The following is a 26,946-nucleotide window of genomic DNA, read 5'->3' on the forward strand; positions in this document are numbered from 1 at the left end:
ATATAATCTGCATTCGAACACATTGTGCTGAATCTGTAGGCGAGCTTCGCGTGTGCAAGTACCTTCAACTAGACGGCGAAGATGTTTTCCATTTTATGTACTCGGACAAAGCCATTCTGGTCTCTTACGTAACGAGTCGCTGTATATACGGGTGGATTTGGAAAGCCGCCAGTCCTTTTTGAATTATAAAATCACTCAAGCCTTTTTCCAGGCATTTGTCTGCACTCACACTGTTTGACGAATGTTGAAACATGTTGGCGCGGCTTAGTCCGGAAAGAATAGACTGATCGCATGAGGCCTGGAAGATTAGGGTTACGTAAGTTCTGTTAAATTTTGTGTATAGCGTGGCGTTTTCTTGTTGCTCGTTTTTTCCAGGACGTTTCAAAAGCACGCTACCGTTATGAGCCCTTGTCGGTTTATATAAGGCGGAATAAACACATACACGCACGGAAGTCGGGAGTGTTGTAACATACGAGCAAACAGAAATTCGAAACTTGTGGTAAACAAAGGGCGGAGAGAGATGAGCCTACAATGAGTTTGAGCTTTTGTACATCTCGAAAATACATTTAAGAGGAAGCTTTTGTCCGAGTCAACCTCTGGTTTTTGTGTTCAAATTTACGTAAAATGCAAATATTCTTTTATTAGGCAACCGCTAAACTGTGTCAATGCGCTGTGTCAATTTGAGTTCCCGTGACTTTAGGGAGCACACTGATGAGTTATGCTTTGAGATAATAAAGTAAATGAGCAATATTGGTGAATGAAAAAAAAAGAAACGTTAGGCATCTACAACTCCCTAATTTGGGTACAAGGACAGACAGTGGAATTACGTAAGCTGTATACATATCGGATGGGTTTGATGTGTTATATTACACTGTACAGAAAATCGTTACCTTGCACTGATGAAAGTCGCGATATTCGAAATTCACGGTTCATGGCAATGAAAAATACATCAACGTTGCCCACTGTATATAGGCGCCCGAATGAATGTAGCTTTCGGAATTCTTGCGTGTATACAATTTTATAATTACCGACTTGTAAACCTTCGAGTTAAGGTCTCAATGTTTTCTATACGGATGCCTAAAATTGAAAAAAAAAAAACCTTTCAAAAAATTAAACACCATGTTTACGTCTCCATAACTACAAACTTAAATGTATATATCATTCACCATTTTAAACATTCCGAACAGGAAGACGGCTGAACCTCATTGAAAACCAACTCGAGCATCGAAAGAAAGGCGTCTGTTCAAGCAGAATACTTGCGACCAATCCGCGCACCATTGTTTCTCCAGCACCAATCTGAGGATGCCACCTTTCCATGGTAAAAGAGGCTCATTGTTCGCGATAGACGAGGATCAATGGCGCTGTTCTGGGTAAGGCGCCCCAAAAAGTTTCGCCACACAGCGCAGATGCGAGCCGGTAAAGAAAGCTTTGTAGCGGGCTCGGATCGTTCAAAGTGGCTGTCGCTTCGCGACCAATCCACCAATCCCAGCACCGAGCGAAGCGCTCTAGAGCGAACTTTTAGGAACCGAGGCACTCCGGTGTGAAAGATTAGGTCGCCCGGTCTAAACAGAGAACAACAGCCAGGTTTGCGGGGAAAATGAAAGAAAAAATAAACTGTAGAGTTTCAGTGCTTTCTTTTAGTGTTAAATAGCTGTTTCGGATGATCAATCTTTGTTCAAACGACGCCTGCGGCCATTGTATAACTGGGCAAACAATCCACGACACAGCGTTATTGGATGCTTGGAGACAAGACTCGGACATTTTTTTTTTTTTACACCGTCCTTTTTGTGAGCTCAATGTACACAGCTGCCGAAGTGTTCGCGCTCTCAGGTGCTGGATGGGACCGCGCTAAAAACATTTTGTACTGATATGCACTTCCTCCGTTTCTTTTCTGTTCTTTTTTGTTATTTCTCTGATATTGAAAGGAGCACTGGGGCGTGCGAGAATGATTAGGCAGCAGTGTGTGCCACTCGCTGTACTACAAATAAGAGGCGCCGCATTGAGAGAGGTCCAGAGCAATATCTGAGAACAGCGTGACATTACGTGCAAAAAATAATAAATACAATGTTTCACAAGGGTAACCTGTTTATGAAACCATGTGTGTGTGTGTTGTAAGGATCATAGTGCGACGCCACGAGATTTGACAGAACTCCGAACGGTCGTGATTCAGGCACTCGGCAGACTTTTCTATAACGCAACGTTGCCGCCTAATGACCGATGACATCAAAACTACCGACTTGTGACGACTGCTTATTTGCAGGTTGAAGAGACCGGGTGATCTCCAGGAGGAAGTGTGAATATTTAATCCGTGAAACTTATTTTCGAATCTGTGTGGACTTAAGGGAAAAGCACACCTCGTAATTTCCTGATTATTACTTACATGTTTAGTGACAGTGCAGTGTATACAAGCGTTTGGTCTAGTGGTGAACAGAGGCATTTGATCAGTCTTGTTCCCTACCCCTTATAATTCTGCAATTTTTTTTTGTATTGCTACATTCTATTCCTCAAACCGGCACCAGTATTAGGATTTTTTTCTATTGGGTTCTTGATCAATTTGTGCAATAACAACGTGACTTAAGAAAAATGCTGACTTAAGGTGAAAGTCCCTTGCTACGCTAATTGCTATGTAGTTATTGGTTCGTGCTTGCGCCGTTTTAACTTTCATTAATCTAAGTTGTCCTGCGTAGTCTTCAATCGTCCGCCTCAGCCACTAGACAGAATATCGAACTAGAATCTGTCATGAACGGCTCTCTTCTTTTATTCTGCCCACAACCACTTTATTTCTTGGTTTCTAGCCTTTGTTTGATTGGAAAGAGTAGCGAGGTTGCCGGTTAGTAACCTAGGAGGTTTAATTCTTGCGGTTGTTTGTCTGGCTACGTTAACGTTAAAAATTAGCTAATCAAGAAATGCGAGAAAATATCTACAAACGTTGATTGCTTTCGACAGACGCTAAGTATTTTGTGAAAACAACGCGTCCGGGACGCTTGAAAGAAGTTACCCGCATGAATAATTAATGCAATATCGGTTTTCAGTTTGTAAAGTGCGCTTCTCCGCTAAAACAAATGCCTAACAGAAAAGCAAGCTTCTAAGAATAACCACTGCTATACTTGCACATGCTTGCCCAGCAGCTCTCGCACAGATAATGCAGAAAACGAAGAACAGGCGGGCGTCTTAAAAGAGATTGACAAAGAACGAACTTTGTTAAGTTAGAAGGTTTAATTTTGCTCGGCAAGAAGTAAGCGCGCGTTATCCTAGGAAGTGCGCTCAACTGCGAATCGGAACGTGGAAGAGACATCATTTTCCCCGCACAAGAATAAAGTGCAAGAAATAAAACAGTTCATTATGAAAAGTGCTCTTACGCTCACACTTACTGTAGGGCTGGATGCTCACCAAATAACTGGTAGTAGTTCGAGTAAGGATTTCCCTATGGGACGACACACGTTCAACGCTTCTCATAACTCTCATAAGCGGGTGTAGTACTCGAGGGAGTGCGAAAATTTCAGGGAACGCCTAACAAGGCTTATTGGGTATCGACTCGACTTCAAGCAGACCCGGGAATATTCCGACGCTCTGCCGCACTGGCTGTGTAATCTCGAAAATTGGTGGGGCCCGGTCTCCCGCGCCTTGCCCCCGTTTAATCACGACTCCACCTGGCCGATTTCGGGGGACGGCGCCAGAGGTATTAATTAGACGCCGAGAGTTCCCCCAGAAGTTCCGTTGGGTACACAAATCAGATTGGATCTCACGAGAAACGACAGTGTGAGAGAGAAAGAGCGCTGTCATCGGGACAAGAGAAAGGGGGAGGTCAGAGAAATCGCCGAGTAATTTCGCAACAAGCTGACGCGCCTCCCCCCCGTCAAGTCGAAAGTTAGCGCACGCTCCTCCTTTCCGGCGTGGCGGCCGCTAATGCATGCAGAGACCTCCAGGCACACACGGCAGCCGCGCGTTGGCTGAAAGCAACCAAGGCGAGCGGAAGGGGCCCGGCAGCCACCGACGCTTTCCCGTCTCGGATGGCGCGTAAGTCGGCTAATGCGCTCTCCCGAAACCCGATCCCCCGGAGTCCCGCCGGTCAACCCAGCTGGAAACGGGACGCGCTGCGTGGCGGCAAACTCCTCCCTGCCGCTACCATTGTCGCCACTTTAGCCTCGAAAGCGTGTTTGCATGCAGATTCGTTTCATCTGCGCTCACCGCCTCCTTGCCTGCCTTCTTCCACTTCCCGTCTCCTTCGCCTCCCCCTCCTTTGTCTCTGCGCTCAACCAAAATGTGCGGCGTCGAGTGCGCACGACTGCATACCGAGACGAGTTCTTTCTAGGAACAGGGGAAAAAAAAGTGTCTAGCTTCATTCGCGAGCGAGGTAGCCTAGTTAATTCTGTGCGGCGGCTGCGCTAAACTGCGTCCGCGGCGGGAGAGTGCGCGCAGTCGGACGTGCACGACGTCGTAGCGCACTGAGTTGTTCAGTTAATGAGCACATTCTCCTCCCGCGCCGTCCGTGCTAACTTCGCGCTCCCAAGAAGGAGATTGGAAACGGGTGGACGAATCCTTTTCTTGGATGAAATATCTCGAAAACGCGAATCAGTTTCGAGGGTGACTGTTCAAAGCCGAGTCAGCGGCCAACTAGGCTTAATTGTCAATTAACGCGCCATTGCATATATTGACCCTAGAAAAAGAAAGAAATAAGTGAGAGCCAGCAACAGAGGAATATATATATATATATATATATATATATATATATATATATATATATATATATATATATATATAAAGAGAGATGTGCAACTAATGTACAGTAATTTGTCAGTGCTCCCAGTTCTATTCATTATCAGTGCGTTCTGCCGTCGTAGCACTGCACATTTGCGTTGTTAAACGACGGCCCCGCGGCACTTTACACAACGAGACGGCACGTGTCCCTTTTGACACGCTCACCGATTAGCGCAAGCCGATGCACACAACTGACGTCGATATGAGGCACGGCAGCGCAAGAAGCATTCGGGGGCGGGGAGCACGCGGCTTCCGTTTCAACGTATACATAAGCCCGCGCGCGAGGCGCTCTGCGACACTTCGCCCCGCGCTCGGACTCGAAGTGCGGCGGCGGCTTTAGAAATCCGAGGAATCTGAAGCGGACCGCCTCGCAGCCACCACCACCATCCAGATCGATTTGGCCATCGCTTTCCGAGCGTTGCAACCGGTCGCACCACAAGCCCGGGCTGCTGGAGCTGCCGCCGCGGGCCACGCGAGATGGAGAGTAAACGGCGCACACAGACGCGCGGCGCGCGCACCGGCGCCGCAGCGAACCGGAACCGCGAGCCTTGGGATCTCTTTCTCACCCCCCCCTCACTGCAGGACGAATGCTCGCCTCTGGAATAAGGCGGCAGCGTGCGTGCTTCAATACGTGCGTGCGTACGTTCCTGGGGGGTCCGCACGTGAGCGCGTGCGGGCGTTTGTTTGTGTTCGGAGAAGAGGCCGGCCGACCCAATCGCTCAGCCATCAGCGCGCTTTGAACGCCGCATAGCGAAGCGGGCTGTTCCTCCGCGGATGATGCCGTTTGTGCCTTGTGCCGGAGTTTATATATATATATATATATATATATATATATATATTATATATATATATATATATATATGTGTGTGTGTGTGTGTGTGTGTGTGTGTGTGTGTGTGTGTGTGTGTGTGTGTGTGTGTGTGTACGCACGCGGCAGCTTGTTCCATAGCAGCAGACGGACCGACAGGCGCTTTAGCTCGGTGCGCGTTTCGCTGCCTCATGCAAATTGGCTGCAGCCCCCGTTTCTTCATTTTCTTTTTTTCCATTCCGCCCCCTTCTGTTTCGCGTAGTTCCATATCTTCTCTCCTGCACGTAGCGCCCGTAAGCGCTGTTCCGCGCGAGACAGAATCGAGCAAAAAGCCTCCATCGTTGCCGAGAACGTTCCTCGCCGCATCGGTGTTTACTTCCTGGGCGCCGCGGCGCTTGGAAGTAAGGTCTGCACGCATCGCGCTGTGTTCCCACGATTGGCGCCTCTTTTTTTTTTTTTTTTTTCGCCGGCGTGCCAATGCATTCGTCCTCTTGCAGCGAATGCGTGACGCAAGCTCGGAGAATAACTTCGAGCGTGCAGAAAAAAGAAAAACAGAATCAGAAAGTCTAGACGAGGCACACCTCGGTTACCTGATGGCTTGTAAGCTCTGCATTTAGGCGACGTGGCAGTGAAAGTAGTCGCGTAGAAATAAACTTATTCCTTTTTTTTTCACTCAGGTGAACAACTCTGTCGGAGGAAAGATGTTCCGGTCGATCATTATGGCTCTCGATAAAACGTGCAGGGAAGATAATGATGATTCTCGGGAGGCAGCAGAGACGAAGAGGAATTTGCTCCTGCGACGAGTAACAAGTCAAAGTTGCGAGAAAATCCACGCTTGCTGATAGTGCTCCAACGCACTAATCACATGTTTATTGCAGACATGGCAGAAAGTTTTGTTGTGTACTAGGCACTATGAAGAGCCTTCGTTTTACTGAGATTTGTAATGAAGCGAAACGAACAATTGGGACGTGTTTTGCAGAGAGCAGCTCGTTATTGTGAACTGCAATTAAAGAGACAGTTCTTCATCGTATCTGCAGCTGGAGTCACGAAATAAGAGTTGCTCAAAATGCAACACCGAGAAAAAGAGGCTGCTCGTTGATCGCAGCTAATGATACGAGGGATTGCAATTTGTCTTATCAGTAAGATCATGCAGTAATAAATGCTCCGTCACCGCTCCCACGTGTGCTGAAACTCACGCAGATTTCTACACTCTAACTAACTAACTAACTAACTAACTAACTAACTAACTAACTAACTAACTAACTAACTAACTAACTAACTAACTAACTAACTAACTAACTAACTAACTAACTAACTAACTAACTAACTAACTAACTAACTAACTAACTAACTAACTAACTAACTAAATTGCTATTCCCACACACACACCTACCCACCTATGTGTCCGAATTCCACAATTATATCATGATATTTTTGCCACCCCAATGATGAAAATAGATGCTGCATATAGTTTCGGACGGGTTTAGTGTAGGAAAATTGTACATTCGAAACTTTACGATCCTTCTTAAGGCACCAGTTTACGGCACTTCCGTTTGCTCCAGATGCGGGCATCCGACGATGGGCCAGGCGCGAAGAAAGTCCGCAGCGTTGCGTATTCCGCCGAAAGCACCAAAACTGGACAACGCGGCGAAAGCTCCGCAAACAGCTTTCGCAAAACTGGGCGCTTCGACCCCGACGGGTTATACGCCGTCGAGCGACAAAAACGTTACCGCGGCACGAGAGCGCACACACGGAAACACGACTCTCGGCTTTCCCGCAGAAAACTCGTAAACGTAATGACAAGCACATGGCTCGAACAGATAAGCACGCCAGCAACGATCCGTTTTTTCGACAAACATCCACAAGACACCGACAGGCGACCTGTGGCGAGGGAAAGAAGATGCCCTACCGCGCATACAACTTGTCGTTCCTGAACTCTTTCAAAGCGGCCCTGTCGAGGCTGATAGACATAGACTGATAAGCAAGCAACGAACGGAGAGGAAGACAGCGAAGAAGAAAAAAATGGAAACGCACCAGCTGCCACTATCCAGCGATGCGACCCGACCCGTGCCCTGCCGTGGCCTCGGCCACGTAAACATTTTACGGCTGGGTTCCTTCGCTATTTTCCCATCAAATCCGTGCAGTGCATGCGAAAGATAGAACTGGCGTGTCCAAGCCAGGGCAGTGATGTGAGCAACGCGCCAGTCTTTCTAAGCAGCTTATAGGGAAGCCGATGGAGTGACACGGATGTCGCGGCGGTTCCGCCACGTTTCTCCTATGCAAAAGCGATCTCTGTTCGGCACCCACCTTTACGAGCACGAATGAGCTTCCCGGCGGTTTAGTGCAATTGCGACAAACCCCGCTTGCGCGCGCCTAGTCTAAAGATGATATTTCAACATTGAGATGAATGCTTCACAGAAACACTCCTGCCGAGGAATGTGATTCGAACAAGTGGACATTGTCGACAGCTTGTCCGCCTGTAGCTAGAAACACTCCTGTTCCTCCTCCTGTCTTGCGCCAACTGACACCATCTTATGTCTGCAAACTTCCTCATTTCATCCCAACAGCTAGTTATCTGCCATTCTCTACTCCGCTTGCCTTTCCCTGGTACCCATTCTGTAAAGCTAACAGACCTACGGTTGTCTATATTATACGAAGTGCTCCATTTATCCTTTTCTCCTTAACTCCATTTCTCCTTCTTAATCTCAATTAGAATATCGGCTGCCGCTATTTGCACCATACAATATATAACACTGTCTTCTTGCATCTTAACGTTACGCCTATCGATATTGGTTACAACGCTCGGATTGTGGTGTAGAAAAAACAAATTTTGTGACTGCGTGGTCTGCCTTCTTGACCTCCCTCTCTACTTTTCCTCACTCACTCACTCACTCACTCACTCACTCACTCACTCACTCACTCACTCACTCACTCACTCACTCACTCACTCACTCACTCACTCACTCACTCACTCACTCACTCACTCACTCACTCACTCACTCACTCACTCACTCACTCACTCACTCACTCACTCACTCACTCACTCACTCACTCACTCACTCACTCACTCACTCACTCACTCACTCACTCACTCACTCACTCACTCACTCACTCACTCGGGCCCTGTTCGAAATGAGAAACAAATGCTGAAAATTACTTCTACAGCAAGAGAACTTAAGTGCATATCATTCAAGTTTTGTGACGTTCGTTACAGGTACCAGAATCGTATACAGAAAAATCCGAACAAACACCTACCCACATCTGGGGTGATGGCATGCCATCTGGCCAACCAGATATGCCAATCAATGCCCCTGGTGTGGGGGGAGGCCATCGTTGCCCCATGTGACATGGGAGTACAAATCACGGCCCCAAAATTCAAATTCACCGCAATTAGCACAAAATTCTTTTAGGGAGCCTTGGGCAGCCATCCTCGCCTTGACTAACTTGGAGACTCAATTGGGCCTCCTCGACCAGGCACGGTGCGTGGCGGTCGCCACTGGAGTCCTGGACTGAGGACTCACCCTCCGGCCTCCTTAACCCTATTTTACCTGAATAAAGTTATTTCTCTCTCTCTCTTTTGTTCATGTTTCTATAACTAAGGAAAAGAGAGAGAGAGAGAGAAGTCATAAGGGAAAGGCAGGGAGGTTAACCAGGCTGAGCCCGGTAGGCTACCCTGCACTGGGGAAGGGGGAGAAGGGATTGAAAGAGGAAAAGGAAGAGAGAAGTTCACAGTTCACACCTCACACATTTACAGTCAAGCGTTCATGGCTAAGTTTCATCACAGGCGGTCATGTAGGCTTGTGCACTTCAAAAAGCGCAGCAGCGCCTTTGTAGCCCTGTACATAGAAGACGCACGAGGCCACGGGCCCAAGATCCTCTCCTCCGTAAAATATAACTAAGGAAAGTTTTAAAAAAAGAGCGTGTATGGGAACCAGCGCTGGCCAGGAGGCACTACGGCTCTCTTGAGTGTGCAACTAAAATATGCTGACACCATCCGTTAGAAGGGCCGCGAACATGGCACGACGTATTTAACGGTGACAGACGCGCGCCTGCATCACCATTTGCTTTAGCCCTATGCGTCCAACCACGCTGTGACCATGGCCATACGCGTTGCGAGGAGCATGCGCTCCTACGTTGTAGCACGCTGGGGCATAGTCAGATCATAAGACGGACATTTGTGCCTCAAGATAATCGGTGAACTTGGTGAGGCGAAATAGCAGCATATCAAATCCGTGCAGTGCATGCGAAATGTTTCTTGCGCACACTACCGGCTCTGTGTTACGGCGCTGCTGCTGTTAGCATGCAAAGCTTCAGTGGATTTTGCCCATTCGTCCGATTTCATGCAGGATCCGATACCTGGTCTGCCACGCGTGTGTCCCTGTACCGTCGTTCGTGGCGACGTCATCTTCCTTGTTATCATCGCTATCGTGGCTGTCGTCGTTATCACCAAGCGATCTATCGGTCCCTTTGAACAGTACTTAAACCTTGCCTTTGAGTGGTCCGCCACTATATTTTAGACACTATCTTTTAGTTATCGAGCGGCGACTTCCCAAGCATATCCGTGAGTAAATGTATACGGACCACAGACTCGCCGAAAAAAAAAAAAAACTAAATTTCTTCATAATTCAGACGCACAAGCTGACATTAGCGAGTGCACTGGAAAGTTCACAATGCTAAGTTTGGACTGCAGTCCGCAATTTCAAGTCACATTCAATTTGCTAGGGAACGTTGCCGGGTCAGCTGGTTTGGATTCACAATAGACACGGAGCAGCGCAACACGACAGGGACGAAGCATAAGTATACACATACACAGTCATTACAGTTTGGAATGGAACCTGATTTTCTTCGCGTCCCTAGCGGCTGTTGTGGGCGGCTCTGCAGGGGATGCCGATGCTAGGCGACGCTGGAGGGTGACGCCGATGCTAGGCACCTACATTAATCGTGCAAGGGAGTACATTGTGGCATTGGCAATGCTGCATGCTATTAAAGTTGCAGAGTACGCTGCCACCGCGTGCCTCCATCGAAAGGAATGACATAGAAAACACCCATACCGGCCGAAAGTACGGTGGAAACAGATGAGGCGGCACGGTAGCTCTCAACGAGGGCCCCTATCAGCGTACGATCTCGGTGACCCGCCCTTGTACAGAGCGCTTTTACGCGCGTGGGAATAAATGTATACGCGCAGCGTCGCCATGGTGATGTGCGGGCGCTTTTGCCGGTGAGTTGACGAGGGTAAGGCGCTCGTTACACCGGACTCGCCTTTAGCCGTTGCAGCGGCGCGGGTAGGCGGCCAGAGTAAACGTTTATTGGTGCCTGGCGTTCTAGTACCGCCCTCGTTCCGCGTTAGCATAATTCGACGAACAAGTGCATTCCGCGACGCGGAGGACAACGGCAGGCGGCCTTTCAGCGGCCACGTTAGGGTTTACGAAGTCAGTGGTAAAGACGGAAACCAAAAGAGAGGAGGAAACATAAGGAGGAGGAGGAGGAAGGAGAAAAAGGCAGAAGGCAGGGAGGTTAACCAGAATAACGTCCGGTTGGCTACCCTACACCGGGGGAATGGCAAAGGGGAACGTACAGATGACAAAGAGAGAGAGGAGGGAAGGAAAGAAGGAAATTAACGGTGGAGTTCGCTGACGGAAGCATAAAGCAACTTAAAAAGACGGCTAGAACACGGCGTTTTAATGGTAAGCTTAAGTTTGAAGTTTATGTGTAGTGCAAAAGAAAAACAAGCATGCACTTTAGGAAGTTCAAAAGTTGGCGCTATTAGATAAAGATCGGAGAGCAGAAAGCAGATGAAAGAAGAAAGAGAGCGCTGTTCACATTTTATACAGCGTTCTATTATACTTTAAAGCCCCCCCCTCTTTTGAAATAGTCGTAGTCACTGCGAACTTGAGTTGGGGATTACGTACGAGAAAATAGAAATCCGCGCTTTTTGGCACTGGCCCGTTGTTTCAAACGGCGGAGCCAAAGGGAGAGAATACGAACGGCGCGAATCCACCGACTGACTGATCCGACAGAGCTGAATCTCAACTGAGCAGTGCGCTGAATCTTGTGTCGAGCCGAAAAATGAACTGCTTCAGACGAGAGTCGGCGCTCGCCCGTCATTTATATTCACGGGTTCTCCTTCGCTAGGAACAAAGGCAATTACACAGAGCGACGTGGAACACGACGCCCACGGGAATCAAGCGCACGTTGTGGAGGCAGCGTGGGAGGCACGCAGCTTTCATAGTCGTTCTAATGATCGCGCGAAGCTAACAGCAGCTCGACGTCCGGCGAAATATTTGCTAGTTGCAGTTACTGTACTAAACCTTTTTTTTTTCTGAGGCCTCTTGTGTGTCTTACGTGCCACCGAGATATGTAATCCCGCATAATTATACTTGCGATATCGAATCATCCTCACTGTTTGTAATGGTTTGTGTTGCTTTGTGTCGTATGTCAAATCACGTATAAAACCACGAAAACGAGAATAATGGAAAAAGACACCAAGGCGTGAACCGAAAACTCGGAGGCAACGGTCGTCATTCGCGGAGAGCCTGTTAGATGGCGCCACGTTCGCACCCAGCAGCAAACACACTGGGAGTAATACCTGCGGCCTGCCGGCGCAAGTTCGTCAACGTGCACCTAAAGCGACGATTGATAAATAAGAGCACGTATGTGAGCGGTATCATGTACAAGAAAAACACAATGTTGATGTTGGAAGGCAGTCACACTTTTATGGATTCCTTGGATTCCAAAAGTCCTTGGATTCTTAAAGAGAAGATTTGTTTACGTTCTTCCCCACTTAGCAAGTGCAGGCTGCCACCTACACGCTACTGGGTATGCGCCCCCATGCCTGTGATGTCGGGGAGACTACAATACACGTTCCGTGCTACTGCCGGTCCTTTGAAAATGAAAGGCTTGACCTCCGTACAGCTCTAAACCTGCTAGACGAAATACGTTCCTCGTCGGACAAGATGTTGGGACCATGGCCTCGCATATCGCAACTGCAAAAGGCCGACAGAAGCGCTTCTGCGATTTCCGAAGGCTACCGGACTGATCGTAGCCATATGTGATACGTAGAGCAGCTTTCACTACGTCGGCGACATAACACTGAACTTCCTCTCCGTCTCTTCATCTTTCCCCCCTTTACCATTTTCTCAGTACAGGGTAGCCAACTGGGCTCACTCCTGGTTAACCTACCTGCCTTTGCATTTATATTATATCTCTCTCTGGGCACGCGCTCGAATAGATAACTTGATGCTGGCTGCAGCTTTGACGAGTAGACAAATTGGGCCACTGGATGTGTGCACCGGTTATGTTACCATCATAGCCAATCCCCCAAAATGGGTATGTGTCACTGTGACCCAAGGGGTACAGAATGCAGATATGTGCCGCAACTTCCCTGCTCATACATCTGTCATCAACACTCTTTCATCAACAAGCGTCATACATCTCCTCCGTCATTTTGGCAAATCGACTAACAGCTACACAAGCGACGACGCTGTGTTCGTGTCCCACGTTACTGCTCCTACCTCGCAAACTCGAACGGGCTTCCCGACTTTTAGATTCCAAGAATGCGTTTGGGTTCGCGTGCTTTTAGATTTGTGTGCCATACAATGCAATTCCATCTCAATCTTTGTTATGACAACGCCGGGTCAACAACTCACATCCGCCGCCTTTAATTTATCTGTACATTTAGTCACGTCGTCCAAATGGGAGGCTGCCCTAAGCAGCCGCGATCCTGAAGCGTCCATCGGGCCCGCGACGCAGCAGAGAGGCTCGGCCTTTCTGTACCGACGTGGGAGCGGCCCGCTACGCGCTGACGCGCGTTCCGAGGGACCGTAATAAAGCTTTATCATACCATACCATTTAGCAAAGCAAGAAACACAAGGCGGATCTCCTTTCTGTTTTGTTCCAGAAAACTAACATAAGTTTAGAGTTCGCGCATACCACGTGACAACACTGCGTAGCGGCGTGAACCCTCCAGTGTGTTGGCTGTGCATAGTGTGCCTCGCGTTGGGAACGGCTGAGTCACCTATGTGCGCTCACTGGAAATGTGATGAGACCATCGATGACCTCTTCTGCCCACTTTTACAACTTCGACGAACAAAGCCAGACTATACAGTTAATCCTTAAGACTAGACAATCGGCAACGTCCCGAAGAAAAGCACCTGCGAGACCGGTCTCACAGCTCATCAGCCCCGAAAGCCACACGAACTTTTCTACAATACCTAAAGGCAACAGGCTTGAGTGTCCTGCACGCGGCACCTATATCTAGCACGCATGATTTATCTGAACTCCTGCCTTATCCTCTTTCTCTCTCTCTCTCTCTTTTCACTCCCTCGTCACCCTTCCCCGTGTGCAGTGTGGCAAACTGGACACATTATAGTTAACTTCTCTGTCTTTCCTTTCATCCCTTTCTATCCGGACTAACAACCACACAACGACGTATATATGGTTCGTATAACCAGGTATAAGCTCTTACCTGCGAGGCACTTAGGTACTGGGTGGCCCGCAGACATGTACAGGATCAGTTAGCTTCCTCGTATTTATCTCAAATCGCGTTCGCGTTCTGCAAGGCCGCGTTGTTTCGAGGATACAACCGTCGCGAAGGATTCGTAAAGCCGGCTTTTCATAACGAAAGGATAATCGCAACACGTCCTCCATAACTCGTCCTTAAAACCCTGTAAGCACGTCTCCGGCGCGAGATTAGGGTTGCAGCTGGACGGGAATAGAAAAGGCCGCGCCGGGCAGCAGGGAAAGTCGCGTCTCCCAGCGAAGTCATAATTTACGCGTCCGTCGGGAGTCGTCGAGCGAGGTTTGGCGCCGCATTCTAGATTCAAAGGAAATTGCCAGCGGCGAACGTGACCGGGCTTCGAAACGACTTGCTTTCGGGGATGACTTAAAACACACGGATGCTCGCGCTATAGGATGCGTGCCAACGGCGCAACATGATTGGGTGATAGGCGCGCCAGCGGCTATTCCCCGTAGATTATCGGCAGGGGTTGAACGTGATGTTATTCAAATCAGCTCTCCGCTTTCTTTTAAGCTGAGACAGAAATTGCCCCGCTTGTTCCATAACTTATGTTCGCGAATTGCATGCCGATTTTCACGTTGCGTTGTTGTGAATTATAAATTTACCGTCCGAGGGGAAAACGCAACTCCCATAACGACGCAGCGTTTTGCTTTAAATAAGGATGGGCTTTACTACCCGTCATTTAAAACAATAGTAGCTGCGTCGAACTGGACGTTAAAATAAACCACGATGTGGCAGCATTTCATTAAACCGGGCGATCGAGCTACGCCTCATACATTTTGCAGCTGATACGAGCCGTTTACAGTAAAGTTGACCGCAAAATTTTACGGGACATGAGATTTGCTAAACAGCTGGTCACATAGACTATAAATTCAAAGTATTAGAGCGTAGAAGCCTTCACTACCTACACAGTGATCTATTGAATAAAGATTTATTCGCCTTATCATCTCGCTAGAGTAGACATTCACATTTGCCGTGGAACCCCTGTTTCGCCAACTTTTGTGGCTAACTGTACACAGTGAGGTGCTGCGGCTGCAACAACTCTTTGCGTAAACTTAAGAAAATAGAAGCGCGTTGTAATAAACCCGTATCCTGAAATACAAATAGTTTCAGTGTTGAACAAATGTATACGGGCACTTAGATCTCGGAAACAGCGCTGCCTGAGCTGTGTTCAGTTTCCTACGACATTAGATAACGTGTCGGCAAAACACAGTGAACAACTTATGCGGAAACTGAACGCGTTTCCATTATTGTTCGCGACCCGCCATGGTGGTTCAGTGGACATGGAGTCCTGCCGCTTAGCGCTTGGTCGCAGGTTCAATACCCGGCCATAGCCGGCCGCTTTCCAACGTGGGCGGAATAAAAAAAAAATGTGTGACGTGCTTTTGGTGCACTTGAGAGAACTCCAAATGATAAAAAGCCAACCAGACACTTTTCTGATTAACATTCCTGCCTTCTCTGTTTCTTCTCTCTTCCTGTAAACTCAGTCAATCAACTGGATCGCTAATGCAGCCTGTACACTTCTTGCTGCAATCATAATAACTATCGCTCTATCGGCGAATGAGTCATCCTAACTAAATGTTTCGTTCGTTTATTTGTTCATTCATTGGCAGAAAACTCGGGGCCTTTTGCGAAAGGAACAGTTACAAAAATCAATCAATCAATCAATCAATCAATCAATTACAACTTGTCTAATATCTGCCTTTAACTATTGAAAATATAACGTATGTAGCAGAAACCCAGAGCTCCGTAAGGCGAAATTTCCCCGACAGAACAAATTCAGTTAAAGATCCAGACATGCCAGACATGGCATAAAAGTAGGTCAGCATTTTTTTTTTCTTTTACCGCAAGCGGCTTCGGTGGGTGGGATGGGGTCAGGGAGCCCACTTTGCAACGAAAAAAAAATGCTTGACCAGACACTTACGCTCTGAACGCCAGCAGGCAGGATTCGCCTCCAGCGTCTGCAAGCGCGGGCGCGGCTCTAACGCTCGAAGCTACGCTCGCCGAGTCTGGCCTTGATTTGCACGCATTACCGCGGCCGCGCAGTGGTCCTGGCCGCGAATGCAGAAACGGGCCGCGCTCGACCAAAGAAACGCGAGGTTTCTCTCTGCCGCCGCGCGTCCCAGTTTCACCTGGACGATCGATGCGGCTGGAACCTGGGTCAGCCGCCGCTTCAAGGCCTCCGCTGGAAACGGAAGACACCGCCTGCTGATGCGGGTGGTATTTCCGGCCGTAACGGGCAGGGCAATAACGTCGGTAAGGTTCGCGACCTCTTCTAGGCTTTCCGGGGCTTAACCGAACGAAAGTGGGCCAGATGTAATCAACACTAGCGTGCTCTCGGGGGCCTACTGGAGCTGTGTGAAAAGTGTACGCGACACCTACACGTGGTACTTCTTTCTTTAACGGAACTGTAAAGTCTCCGGCGGATAGGCACAATTCTAATCCTTGAGCTGGATTCTTCGAATACTCGGACGTTACTTGCGCATCAAATCAAAATTCATAATTGAATTGTAGTACCAGCGACGTCGACGCGATCGGCCTAGGAAAGAAGACGAGGTCAGGCGAGTCCACGAGCGGCGCGGGAGCTTATTGGCTGGGAACCGAAGAAATAAAAGATCAGTTGAATTTGAGCTCCGGTGCTATAGAACAACGTCTCGTTGCCTCTCTCATGTGCTCTAAAATTGGTGGCCCGGACGTCTGGATAAACGCGGAACTTGTGCCTGGCAATAACGCGCCTGGTAATTAAAAAGCAACAACATTAATTCTGGTTTTAACTGATTGCTTTGGGGTACACACTGCGATTTACGAGTTCGAGCCAGTGAGATTGCAAGCCACATCCTCTTGCAATCAATTCCGAGGGTGGCGCCTGTATCGAAATATGCTCCGTCGAACGTTCCCTGAAGATTCACTATTGTTCCACTTACTTTAAAAAGAAAACGCCGTTTTATGCACGGAAGTCCAAAAATAGCCGGAACGCCATTGTATTTTTGTCGCAGACTTTGCGAACGAACATTGCGAAACTGGTGTCATCCTGAGAATTCGTTCCAAGTGGATACGCCTAACACACTCGCCGGCTACGATTCGTCAAGTGTAATATGTGCCGTAAAGTAATTAGCTAAAACTAAATTATTCAAATTTTGTTAATTAGTCAAATATGCATTTCAATTTCTCGCCCAAAGAATGACCGCTTCTTCGAGTAATGGAGCTGAAGGACTAGAATTGTGCAACCTTCTGCCACAGCTGATTAAAAAAATTCTGCGTAGTCTACAAAAAAAAAAAAAAAATTGAAAGAAAGAGACCGAAAAAGGCCACACACATCCGGTATGTTTATTATGTAATGTGTAAGTGCAACGCGAAGTCGCGTTCAGTATGAGCTGCAACACGGTGACCGAAATCCGAGGGGCTCCAAGTCTGTACAGCGGTGCCGACAAAGAAAATTTTTGAAAAATAAATTCGAGTAATTGGTACGGTGTTGATTTCTCGAATTCTTTGTATGTCGGCGCCGCTGTGCAGTATTGGGGCCCCTTCGAGAACGGGTACCATGTTGCAGCTCATACTTAACGCTACTGTACGTGTTCGAACTGTGCGAGAGTTGCACGTGAAGGTGTATGTTTACTAACTGTACCTATGGTTATGTGGACGACGTGGGAATTTCTATTACTACTTGCCGAAGCTGCACGAGACGTCTAAGACCGCATCGACAAAGTACTCGCATTGCCAACACACACACACACACACACACACACACACACACACACACACACACACACACACACACACACACACACACACACACACACACACACACACACACACACACACACACACACACACACACACACACACACACACACACACACACACACACACACACACACACACACACACACACACACACACACACACGTACGTGCATACCTACATAAAATATGTGTAGTACGTCAACAAACGTAGATACATACATACCTAGATACATACATACATACACACATACATACATACATACATACATACATACATACATACATACATACATACATACATACATACATACATACACACATACACGCATACATACATACATACATACATACATACATACATACATACATACATACATATGTACATACACACATACATACATACATGCATACAAACATGCATGCATACATACATACACACATACACACACATACACACATACATACATACATACGTACATACATACATACATACATACATACATACATACATACACACATACATACATACATACATACATACACACATACATACATACATACATACATATATACATACATACAAACATATAAAGATCGTGCAGGTCCGATGCACTGTGGGAATCTATGTTATGCGAAGCATTTTGCAGGTACCTGGCTATCTAGCATTGTTTGGGGTTCCGCAAAACGATACCCGGTGGCGCAACGTGTTCCTGTAAATTCAGTAGTTGTGTGTGTGTGGGTCGCGAGCGTACAGTGGCACGACGGCAACCACGTTGTAGACGATCCTACGAAGGCAATGGCAATGGTTTCTACGCCGGCCGTTCCACGCGAGCCCACGAAATGGCGATTGTTGGGTTCTACGTAGGTAGTGGACGCGCCGAGTGTTTCAACGAACCGGCTGGCATTGGAACGAGAGAAGCATGCGTGTGGCCTAATGGTTGGTGCAGCTTGATGGTTAGAGGACCCGGCTGCTCTGCTCGACGGCAGAGAGTTCAATTCTCACATCGGTCACATATTATTTTAATATTCTTAAAGCGAGGCGGGACGGAGATGTGCCTATCTACCGCAAAGTGCCAGAAATGAGGCAAGGAATGCTTCGCACTAAAAGAAAAGTTCATCTGCACTGCATTGAAACATTGCGAATAGAAGCTGCTAAGAATAAAGGCATATAAGAGGCGTTATTGAATGTTCCAAAGCCACCTAATTGAGACCGGGAAGTGACCGGTGCGTTATCATAATAATAACAAAAAAGAATTGTCCCATTTCGAAATCAGATTCGTTACAGTATCTCGAAATATCCGGTGATTTGGTTATCTAAAAGTAGATGCATTATTATTGTTGTTGAATTCTCTGGACGCCCACAACAGCCTCCAAGGTATTCAATATAACTTGAGAGAGAACACTCGCTCCCATTATACAATGAAATGAAAAATAAAAAAATGAAACACAAATAATTATGGCATGAAAAAAAAAAACATGGATGGCTGGTGCATGATCCGATTGGGAAGAACGTGGCGGTAAACAAAGCGGAAATTTTTTCTCTGCTCCACTCACCGCTTGACCACTCCGAACCATAACATAGTGCATAGCGTGCTCAGAATCACGTCGTGTTTTAATCATGTGCCGTGGCTGCGCGTAATTTAGTCGGGCGATTGTTTCTCTCGTAGCCACGGTTTACAGCAATCCTTTGAGGCGCTGTAATGGCGTCATTGCTCGCAGTTATTCGCGTAGGCGAAGAGCCTCCTCCAGGTTGACCCAGTGCACCTTTTTTGGCTGTATAAGTTATAAAGCCAGAACATAATGTTGGGAATTGTTAAAATACAATTAAACTTTCTAATTTGAATGCGTTTTTATATTAGACGAAAAATAAGGTTGGGAAAATTTACATTAGTGCTATTTAGGCACTCGTGGTACGATATTTTTGTCCGTTTACTGTTATGGGAGAACAACAAATCTAGGCACTAATTGCCGATATACTATTACGTGCACTGCCTAACATGCGTAAGTTTTTATTTATTGCACTACTTTCTCGTTCGCGATAATTTTCCAACAGCCCCTTAATTTCAACCAATAAAACCGCACTTTACACTCTTGTAAAGCGGGCTCTGCCGTTATAACACTACTGCTGCGGAGGTGCACGCTTTACAGAGGGCACAATAATGAATAGCATGACATTTATAAACCACCGGGGCCGCATTTTGTATCCATTCACTTCATTATACTTTGTTACGTCCTTATCACCTGCCATGATAACCCACCTACCTCGGCGATAACGAGGGCTTGGAGGTGCCAAAGGATATTTTGAAAGGTGAAATAAGTAAAAATCTTATAATTTAAAAAAGGAAACATGTGTGGCTAGCTTTGGAATTTCAAACATATACCACAGTGAAATATAAAGAACCAATTAGGCACATAGTTCACGGTATACGGAACTGATAAATAAATACCGTGTGACGACATGTGAAATTTAAATTAAAGGATGTAGCAGTGCAAGAAAACGAAGCCAAGGGATGTCATCCGCAAAATATACAAGAAAATTCAACGAAAATCAAACGTTAAAAGAACTAAGTGTAGCTCAGGGGTTTCGTGCGCGTATTTTTTACGTCATGAAATTTGGCGACATAAAGCAATTAGTGCGGAAATCTTTATTACCCTGAAACCCTTCTCGGCAGGCGCCTTTTTTTTTGTATTCTTGCACCAGCTCCCCTGTCCATAAGTAACCTGAACATACCTTTAGGGAAAGAAGATTGAAATAGAAGACAAAAGTAATCGCAAGTTTCGTTCATAGGGCGAAGGAGACGCGTCCAACACCGCTACTAGTCGAAGGCGGGACGCCATAATCAGCGATATGCAGCTACGCTCCAGCGAAACTGCTTCGTCAATGTCGTTTGAAACAATCTCCTGAAAGCTTGACTTTAACCTCTTCCCTCGGAAAGCACGGCGTCGAGGAGATCGGTCACGACAGGGAAACACGCATCGAAGCAGTGGCTAGAAAAGGGCTCAGACAAAAACGTGTTGCGCGGACAAAAAAAAAAAAAAAAAAGCGTAAGACAAATCGGGAACTCTTCCGAATAGAACCATACTGTGCGACCAACGCCTGCGTTCGGAACGAATATAGGGGAAGATCCTTTAAAGCCTGCAGGCTTTCAGCTCGATTATATGCGACGCGAGCGACGCGGTGGGCCTATGGGGTCGCTCAGTGATATAATATATCTACGCGTTTTATTCTGTTACGTTTTCCTTTCCTTGTTTTCCTTTCCTGCGTCCACTTTCAGCTCTCAAGGGAGTGTGCCCTTCGAGAGTAACCGGCCTCAATTTGTTATCGGGAGAGCAAGCGATAAAAGATAGTCGGCCACGGACCACGTGAAGACGACGCGAACAAGAGATTAAAAAAAATAATAACGAGCCAAGTTTGTTAATACGAGTCCGTCAGAGGATGAATAATTGCGCTCCGAAAGAAACAGAAACAAGCGGCACCCATGTCTGGCGCTTCGCTGCCACCCTTCTTTTAGAGCAGAGACGATGAAAAAGCGCCCTGACAGTTCTTGTCCCCCTCTCTCCCCCTCTCACTCCCTTCTTCTCTTTGAAGTTTTTCTCTGTTGCACCAGCGCGGCAAAAAGAGTGTGGTGATTTAAATGAAAGAGGAATGGACGTCCGTGACAAATAGTCTCGGCGTGCACGTACGAGTGGAAGAAAGAGCGTGTCCTGTTGTGGCTGAGTGACGCGGACGTCCGCTGTCCGCGGGCAGGTCTCCCGAGTGTACGCTGCTTTCGGGCATTAAACTAATGTCAAAGCAAAAGAAGCGACGCATGCCGAATGACATGTAAAAAGGATAGCGCCTGCTCTTGCGAGCATTTTTCATGTACAGACAGCGTAAAAGCGAAAACGCGGGTCGTTTTCGGTGAAACTGCGATGAATCTTTCTTTTTCTTCCGTGTCATGACGGACCTAAAGTGATAACAGGAATCGCTGAATGCTTTTGAATTTGGGTACATGACACTATAATTTAAGCTAAATCATGAAAAAAAAAAACAGAATAATGAGTTAGAATAAATGAAATGGCGCGGAAAATGAGAACGACGGCTTAAACGCACACAGAGTGTAAACGAAAACGAGAATGTAAGTAGAACGCTGGCGCTTGTGGTGTGTATCTACATTGAGGGTGTCTTGATTTGATCATTTTTTGTTTGTGCCATTGCATTTATTCAAACAACGTAACAACTTACCCAAACTTCAGTGCAATTGGATTATATTAAGGTTCTTCTCACCTTTTCCTCCCTGAGTTTAGGTTATAAACGAGTGACTGACGCTCAGCGTGAAATATCTGGACTTTTTCACGTCGTCCTTAATGAAATACCCGGGAAAACTTGTGTTCATTGCCGGTGAAAACGCGTTGAAGTAATAATCATTCATATTAAAATCAATCGGAATGTAACAGTGTGTTGCCATGCATAGATGCTTATTGAATAGCTGCATTTATAGCAGCTACGAAAGAACAAAACGACATTAGCGTTCGTTCAAAGCCACGAAGCAGTAGTGGACTAGCATGCCAAAACAGGTTGCGCATGAGGCGGTGTAGCAAGCGATGAGGAACGGACAAAAAGAAAAAAAAAAAGAAGTAGAAAGGCAGACTCACTCCTTGATGCCTTCGTGAGGCATGTAAAGGTCAAAGTCGGTGAACTTGATCTGGACGCGCTCTTTTCCTTCCCCCTGGAAGTGGTAGTTGCAACGCGTGTTGGGTGGGTACGGGTTCGGGTAGTTGGGGCTCGTTATGGTGCCGTTCTTGGAGCTGTTACTCATGATCACCTGGTCGCAGCTGCCGTTGCCTGCGCAGTGATAAAAGAAGGGATACGAAGGTGAGTACTCGAGCATCTTTTTTTAAATTCCTTTTCGCATCATTTGCTCGTTAGTACTATCATGACAAAATGAAACGCGAAAGGAACAAATCAAACACAACGACAAACAGTACGAGACCGCTGTTGAAGGACATATATATAGGGAGAAGCGGGCTTTTCCTTTAAAGGAATAGCGCTGCATTGGAAATGTCGAAATTCAAGTCAACTACGCTATAATGCGTCTTCTGCTTTAGGCATTCTTCTCATTTTGCCTACTGATATGAAATTTTGGTTTCTCATTCGTCTATGGCACTGCAATCATGTATGTTTTGTAGCGTGTAGGGGGACAACCACTCCTTAGCCAACCAAGATTAGGTCATTGTTCATTTGCGGAGTTCATGTCGTTCACCAAATTTCTCTTCACTAATGTCGACATCGTCCATTAGCGTTTTTTTTACGCACAAAAATTTATATTAGGAAACGCTCCCGCGTACGCGATCTTTATGATATGGCGTGCTATTTCGATTTTCACTGCGTGCACCAATGGAATCGTTGCTTTATTAGTCCGAGTAGCGTTTCTGAATTTATGTACACATTCTTTGGTGCTGCAGTCGGGCATGGGTGAATAATCAGCAAAGTGGAGACTGCTCACTGTTACGTTTCTAGAACAGCTTTAGCACAGATCAGAATTATGTGACAAGCAAATATACGCTGACATTGTGCTCCCCGCTAAGGTAAATTAATAAATAAAAAAAGGAATACGGGTACTTTGCGAAGTGCCCTTAGGCAGTGCACATTTTCTCATCAGCGAATGGGAAATCCAACAAGGCCGACTCAAGTTTCAATGGAGGTGTCATCCGAGACGTCGCACGCGGGAGCCGGATTCATCTGTCTAGACAAGATGCAATCAAAGAGCAAGCGATGTCAGGACTGTCACTGTGGAAGGCAAACATGTCACCCAACAACGGCAGCGACACAGCGATGCGGGACGTGGTAACTTGAACGCGGGTATCGTGCAGTAATTACTACTGTCCATACACACAAAAGCACGCGCGAACGGACGCAAGCACGGACGAGGCGTAGGTAATCTACATTTTGACATCGAGAAGGCGCTTGTCCCGTGCCAGGAGTCATGGACATTGTACTGCTTGAGCAATCTTATTACTACAAGGCTAAAGGTATTCAGTTCCAAAGCTTCTCTCAGAGTGATTAGCGAATGCTTCTGAAGGATGGAGGATTCGTACAAATAGTGCGTGAATAATAACAACGTAGGAAGTTTGCAAGCATAACTTTTTATGCACTAACGTTTTTTATGACTAGGAACGTTTTTTATGCACTAGAAGAGTCAGTGTTGCATGGGGACGTGCTAATAGCAAAACAAGTACATCGTTCTCCGTTTGCCCCTAAAGGAGCCTCACTTTACACAGGAATATATACGAGGTGCTTCGCAAAAGTTCCAGGAATTCAGTCGTAAAAAACAATTTGTTGATCATAACGCTTAATCAGCACTGTCTCCTTCAAAGTTGTCCCGTTCAGCATGTATACACCGATCCCAGCGTTTCTGCCACGATTCCATGCATTTGTGGAACTCTCCAGGCGACAGTGTGTTGAGGACCGCCTGCGATTCCGACTGGATCTCTTCAGCAGCGTGAAAGCGACGTCATTTCAGCCTCAACTTCAACTTTGGAAACAAGAAAAAAGTCACAAGGGGCGCGTTCAAGTGAATGGGTCGGTGCGGAAGTACTGTGATTTATTTGGAAGTCCGGAACTGTCGAACAACGAGTGATGTGTGGGCGGGCGCGTTGTCGTGATGAAGAAGCCTATTGTTGTTCATTCACTTTTCCGGACGTTTGCGACGAATTCTCTAATTTAAGCGCCTCAAAACGTCACAGTAAAGCTCGCTATTCACGGTTTGCCCAGGAGGTGCGAATTCCTAGTGGACAATTTCATGTAGATAAAAAAAAAAAGGAAATCAGTGGGCATGGACTTAACATTGCCACGAACTTGACGTGCCTTTCTCGGCCGCGGGGAATTTGGCAACTTCCATTGCGATGACTGCTGTTTGGTTTGAGGATCGTAGCCACAAACCCATGTCTCATCCACGGTTATTACACTGGAGAGGAATGTGGGATTGTCTCTAACTGGTTGCTTCAGTTCCCTACAGACAGAAACACGGTGCATTTTCTGTTCGTCACTGAGCACTCTAGGCACAAATTTTGCAGCAATGCGCCTCATGTTCAGAACATCATACAAAATTCGCTGAACTGCGCCGTACGATTGCCCTACAATCTCGCAGACATCCTTTTAGTTAAGCCTGCAATTTCCAACGATAGCCTTACGAAGTTCCGCTATCGTTTCCGTAGTTGTGCTCGTTGACGGGTGTCCAGAACGTTCATCGTCGTCAGCACACATTCGACCCTTTTTGAAGCGTTTATGCCATAAAATCGTAATACTTTGGCTCATGGCACCGATTCCAAAAGCGTCCTCTAGCATACGATGAGTTTCTTCCACAGCTTTGTCAAGCGTAAAACAAAACTTGATACAAATCGTTTGCTCCTTGAAGTCTGTCATATTGGTTGCTAAGAATTGTGCCAAATCAGTCGAACAACGAGTGATGTGTGAGCGGGCGCAAAACAACACTTCGCAAAAGAATACTTCTTCTTCGATGTAAGTCGTTTAGCACACTGATCCGCAAGGCATACTGCTAGCGAAATCTAGCGGCCGAAATGTGTACCACACACAGTTTGCCCATGCTTTTCAATGTCCCGGAACCTTTTGGTAACACCTTGTATATATAAAAAAAGCAAAGGCATTTTATTATGCCATCTCCGTTCCGTCCTTATAGGAGGTCGATGTACGTACACGACCAGCATCTTCCACCAGCTAGTCACGCTTTACTCAGGTTCTAACTTGGTGTCAGAGAACGTGCCTCGGAATTGTCTCGGCCACGTTTTCCCATTTCCAGGAGAATCAATAACTGCTCCCTGTTTACGCCTCCAGCTCTCGCCTCTCTCCGTACCCGTCATTTCCTGGGATTCTCCGGCCTCCCTATCATACCACGACTGCAATACTACGTTTTCAGAAGAGAGAGAGAGAGAGAGAGAGAGAGAGGAGCTGCATTTCACTTTGTCAACCGGGAAAGATTCATGTCAACATCACTCGCAAATTTCAATGCGAATCAAGGTTCACTTCATTGAGCATTTGAAAGCAACTAGCGGTGTACGACCATAACCAAGCATTGCCGTCCCGAACGGAACAAAATGTTTAACTGCAAAATAACAAACTCTCCGACGGTGAGTTATAATGCTTGTCTAGCCTATGCCGCCCTGCCGCCCGATACCAAAGCCTCGACATTTGTACGGGCCCGAGTAAACAACGGGCTAACCCTATGCACTGTCGACAGAGATACGCGCAGTGATGCAGAAGCTGCGGTAGACATTGTCCAATCAGGAGCAGCCGTCACACCGCCATTAGCAATTAAGAGAGTTTGGCGAGTGACTGAACGCACTCGCTGTCATATTATTTATCGTAGCGATTGGCCTCAACTAAGTCAACGCCCGCTAATCGCGAAGAACGCTTGGCTGCGAAAAGCTTCGTGATGACGGGGCTTTTGTTCATGCAACGCCAGGTCTGTATAGCTTCCAGGACGCTGCACGTCACTAGTGAGGGAGACAACGCGGACGTCCTCGAAGCAGGTCACCCAAGACAAAGCAACCGAGCCGCCTGGCTACGACCCCCCTTTGCTGAGTGTTTACTCAGTCGTTTGGGGGCGCCACGACCGCGCACGCTAACCTTCTGAGAACACAGAACGAGGCGCCCGGCAGGACTCCGCTGCAGACACTATTGTCTCTCGACGACGTTTGCTATAGTTACACACATACACACAGCCGATGTAGATAGAGCCCGAAGCGTGGTTTGTTGGTTCCGTCGAGGGAAGAAATGCAATTAGTGTCTTGCGCTGTCTGAGCTTCTGGTTCAGTTCCGAACTTTTTCTTTTTTCGCATATTTTTCTACCGTCCCAGTACTTTAGTGAAAAAGCAAATAATCTAAAACAAAGCAAACGATAAATTAGTTTTTTCTAAAAGTTTTTAGTAATATGATGTCCGACCGAGTCGTTGTCATGTCAGCGTTACATAAGAGAGAGAGAGATAGAGAGAGATAGAGAGAGAAAGAGACAATAAGACTATCGACTTTGCATCCCATAGGAGAGCTTGACGCACAAAGTCGGCTTGGACAATGCCTGTTTTCGAAGTCTAACTGCTTACAATTTACGATTGGGAGGAAAAAA

At 46.9% G+C, this 26,946-nt stretch overlaps 1 protein-coding gene across 3 annotated transcripts in view; it reads right to left on the minus strand.

The window, feature by feature from the left end:
* The window catches only part of LOC119460887 (suppressor of lurcher protein 1), a 485,454-nt gene that overhangs the window by 102,585 nt on the left and 355,923 nt on the right, over positions 1–26,946 (minus strand). For all 3 annotated transcript variants that reach the window (XM_049655114.1, XM_049655115.1, XM_037722002.2), the window contains exon 10: positions 22,460–22,649. In XM_049655114.1, the coding sequence (XP_049511071.1) occupies positions 22,460–22,649 (190 nt within the window). The remainder of the gene's footprint in view (positions 1–22,459; positions 22,650–26,946) is intronic.

The sequence above is a fragment of the Dermacentor silvarum genome, chromosome 8 (assembly GCF_013339745.2).
Source record: "Dermacentor silvarum isolate Dsil-2018 chromosome 8, BIME_Dsil_1.4, whole genome shotgun sequence".
Classification (NCBI taxonomy): domain Eukaryota; kingdom Metazoa; phylum Arthropoda; class Arachnida; order Ixodida; family Ixodidae; genus Dermacentor; species Dermacentor silvarum.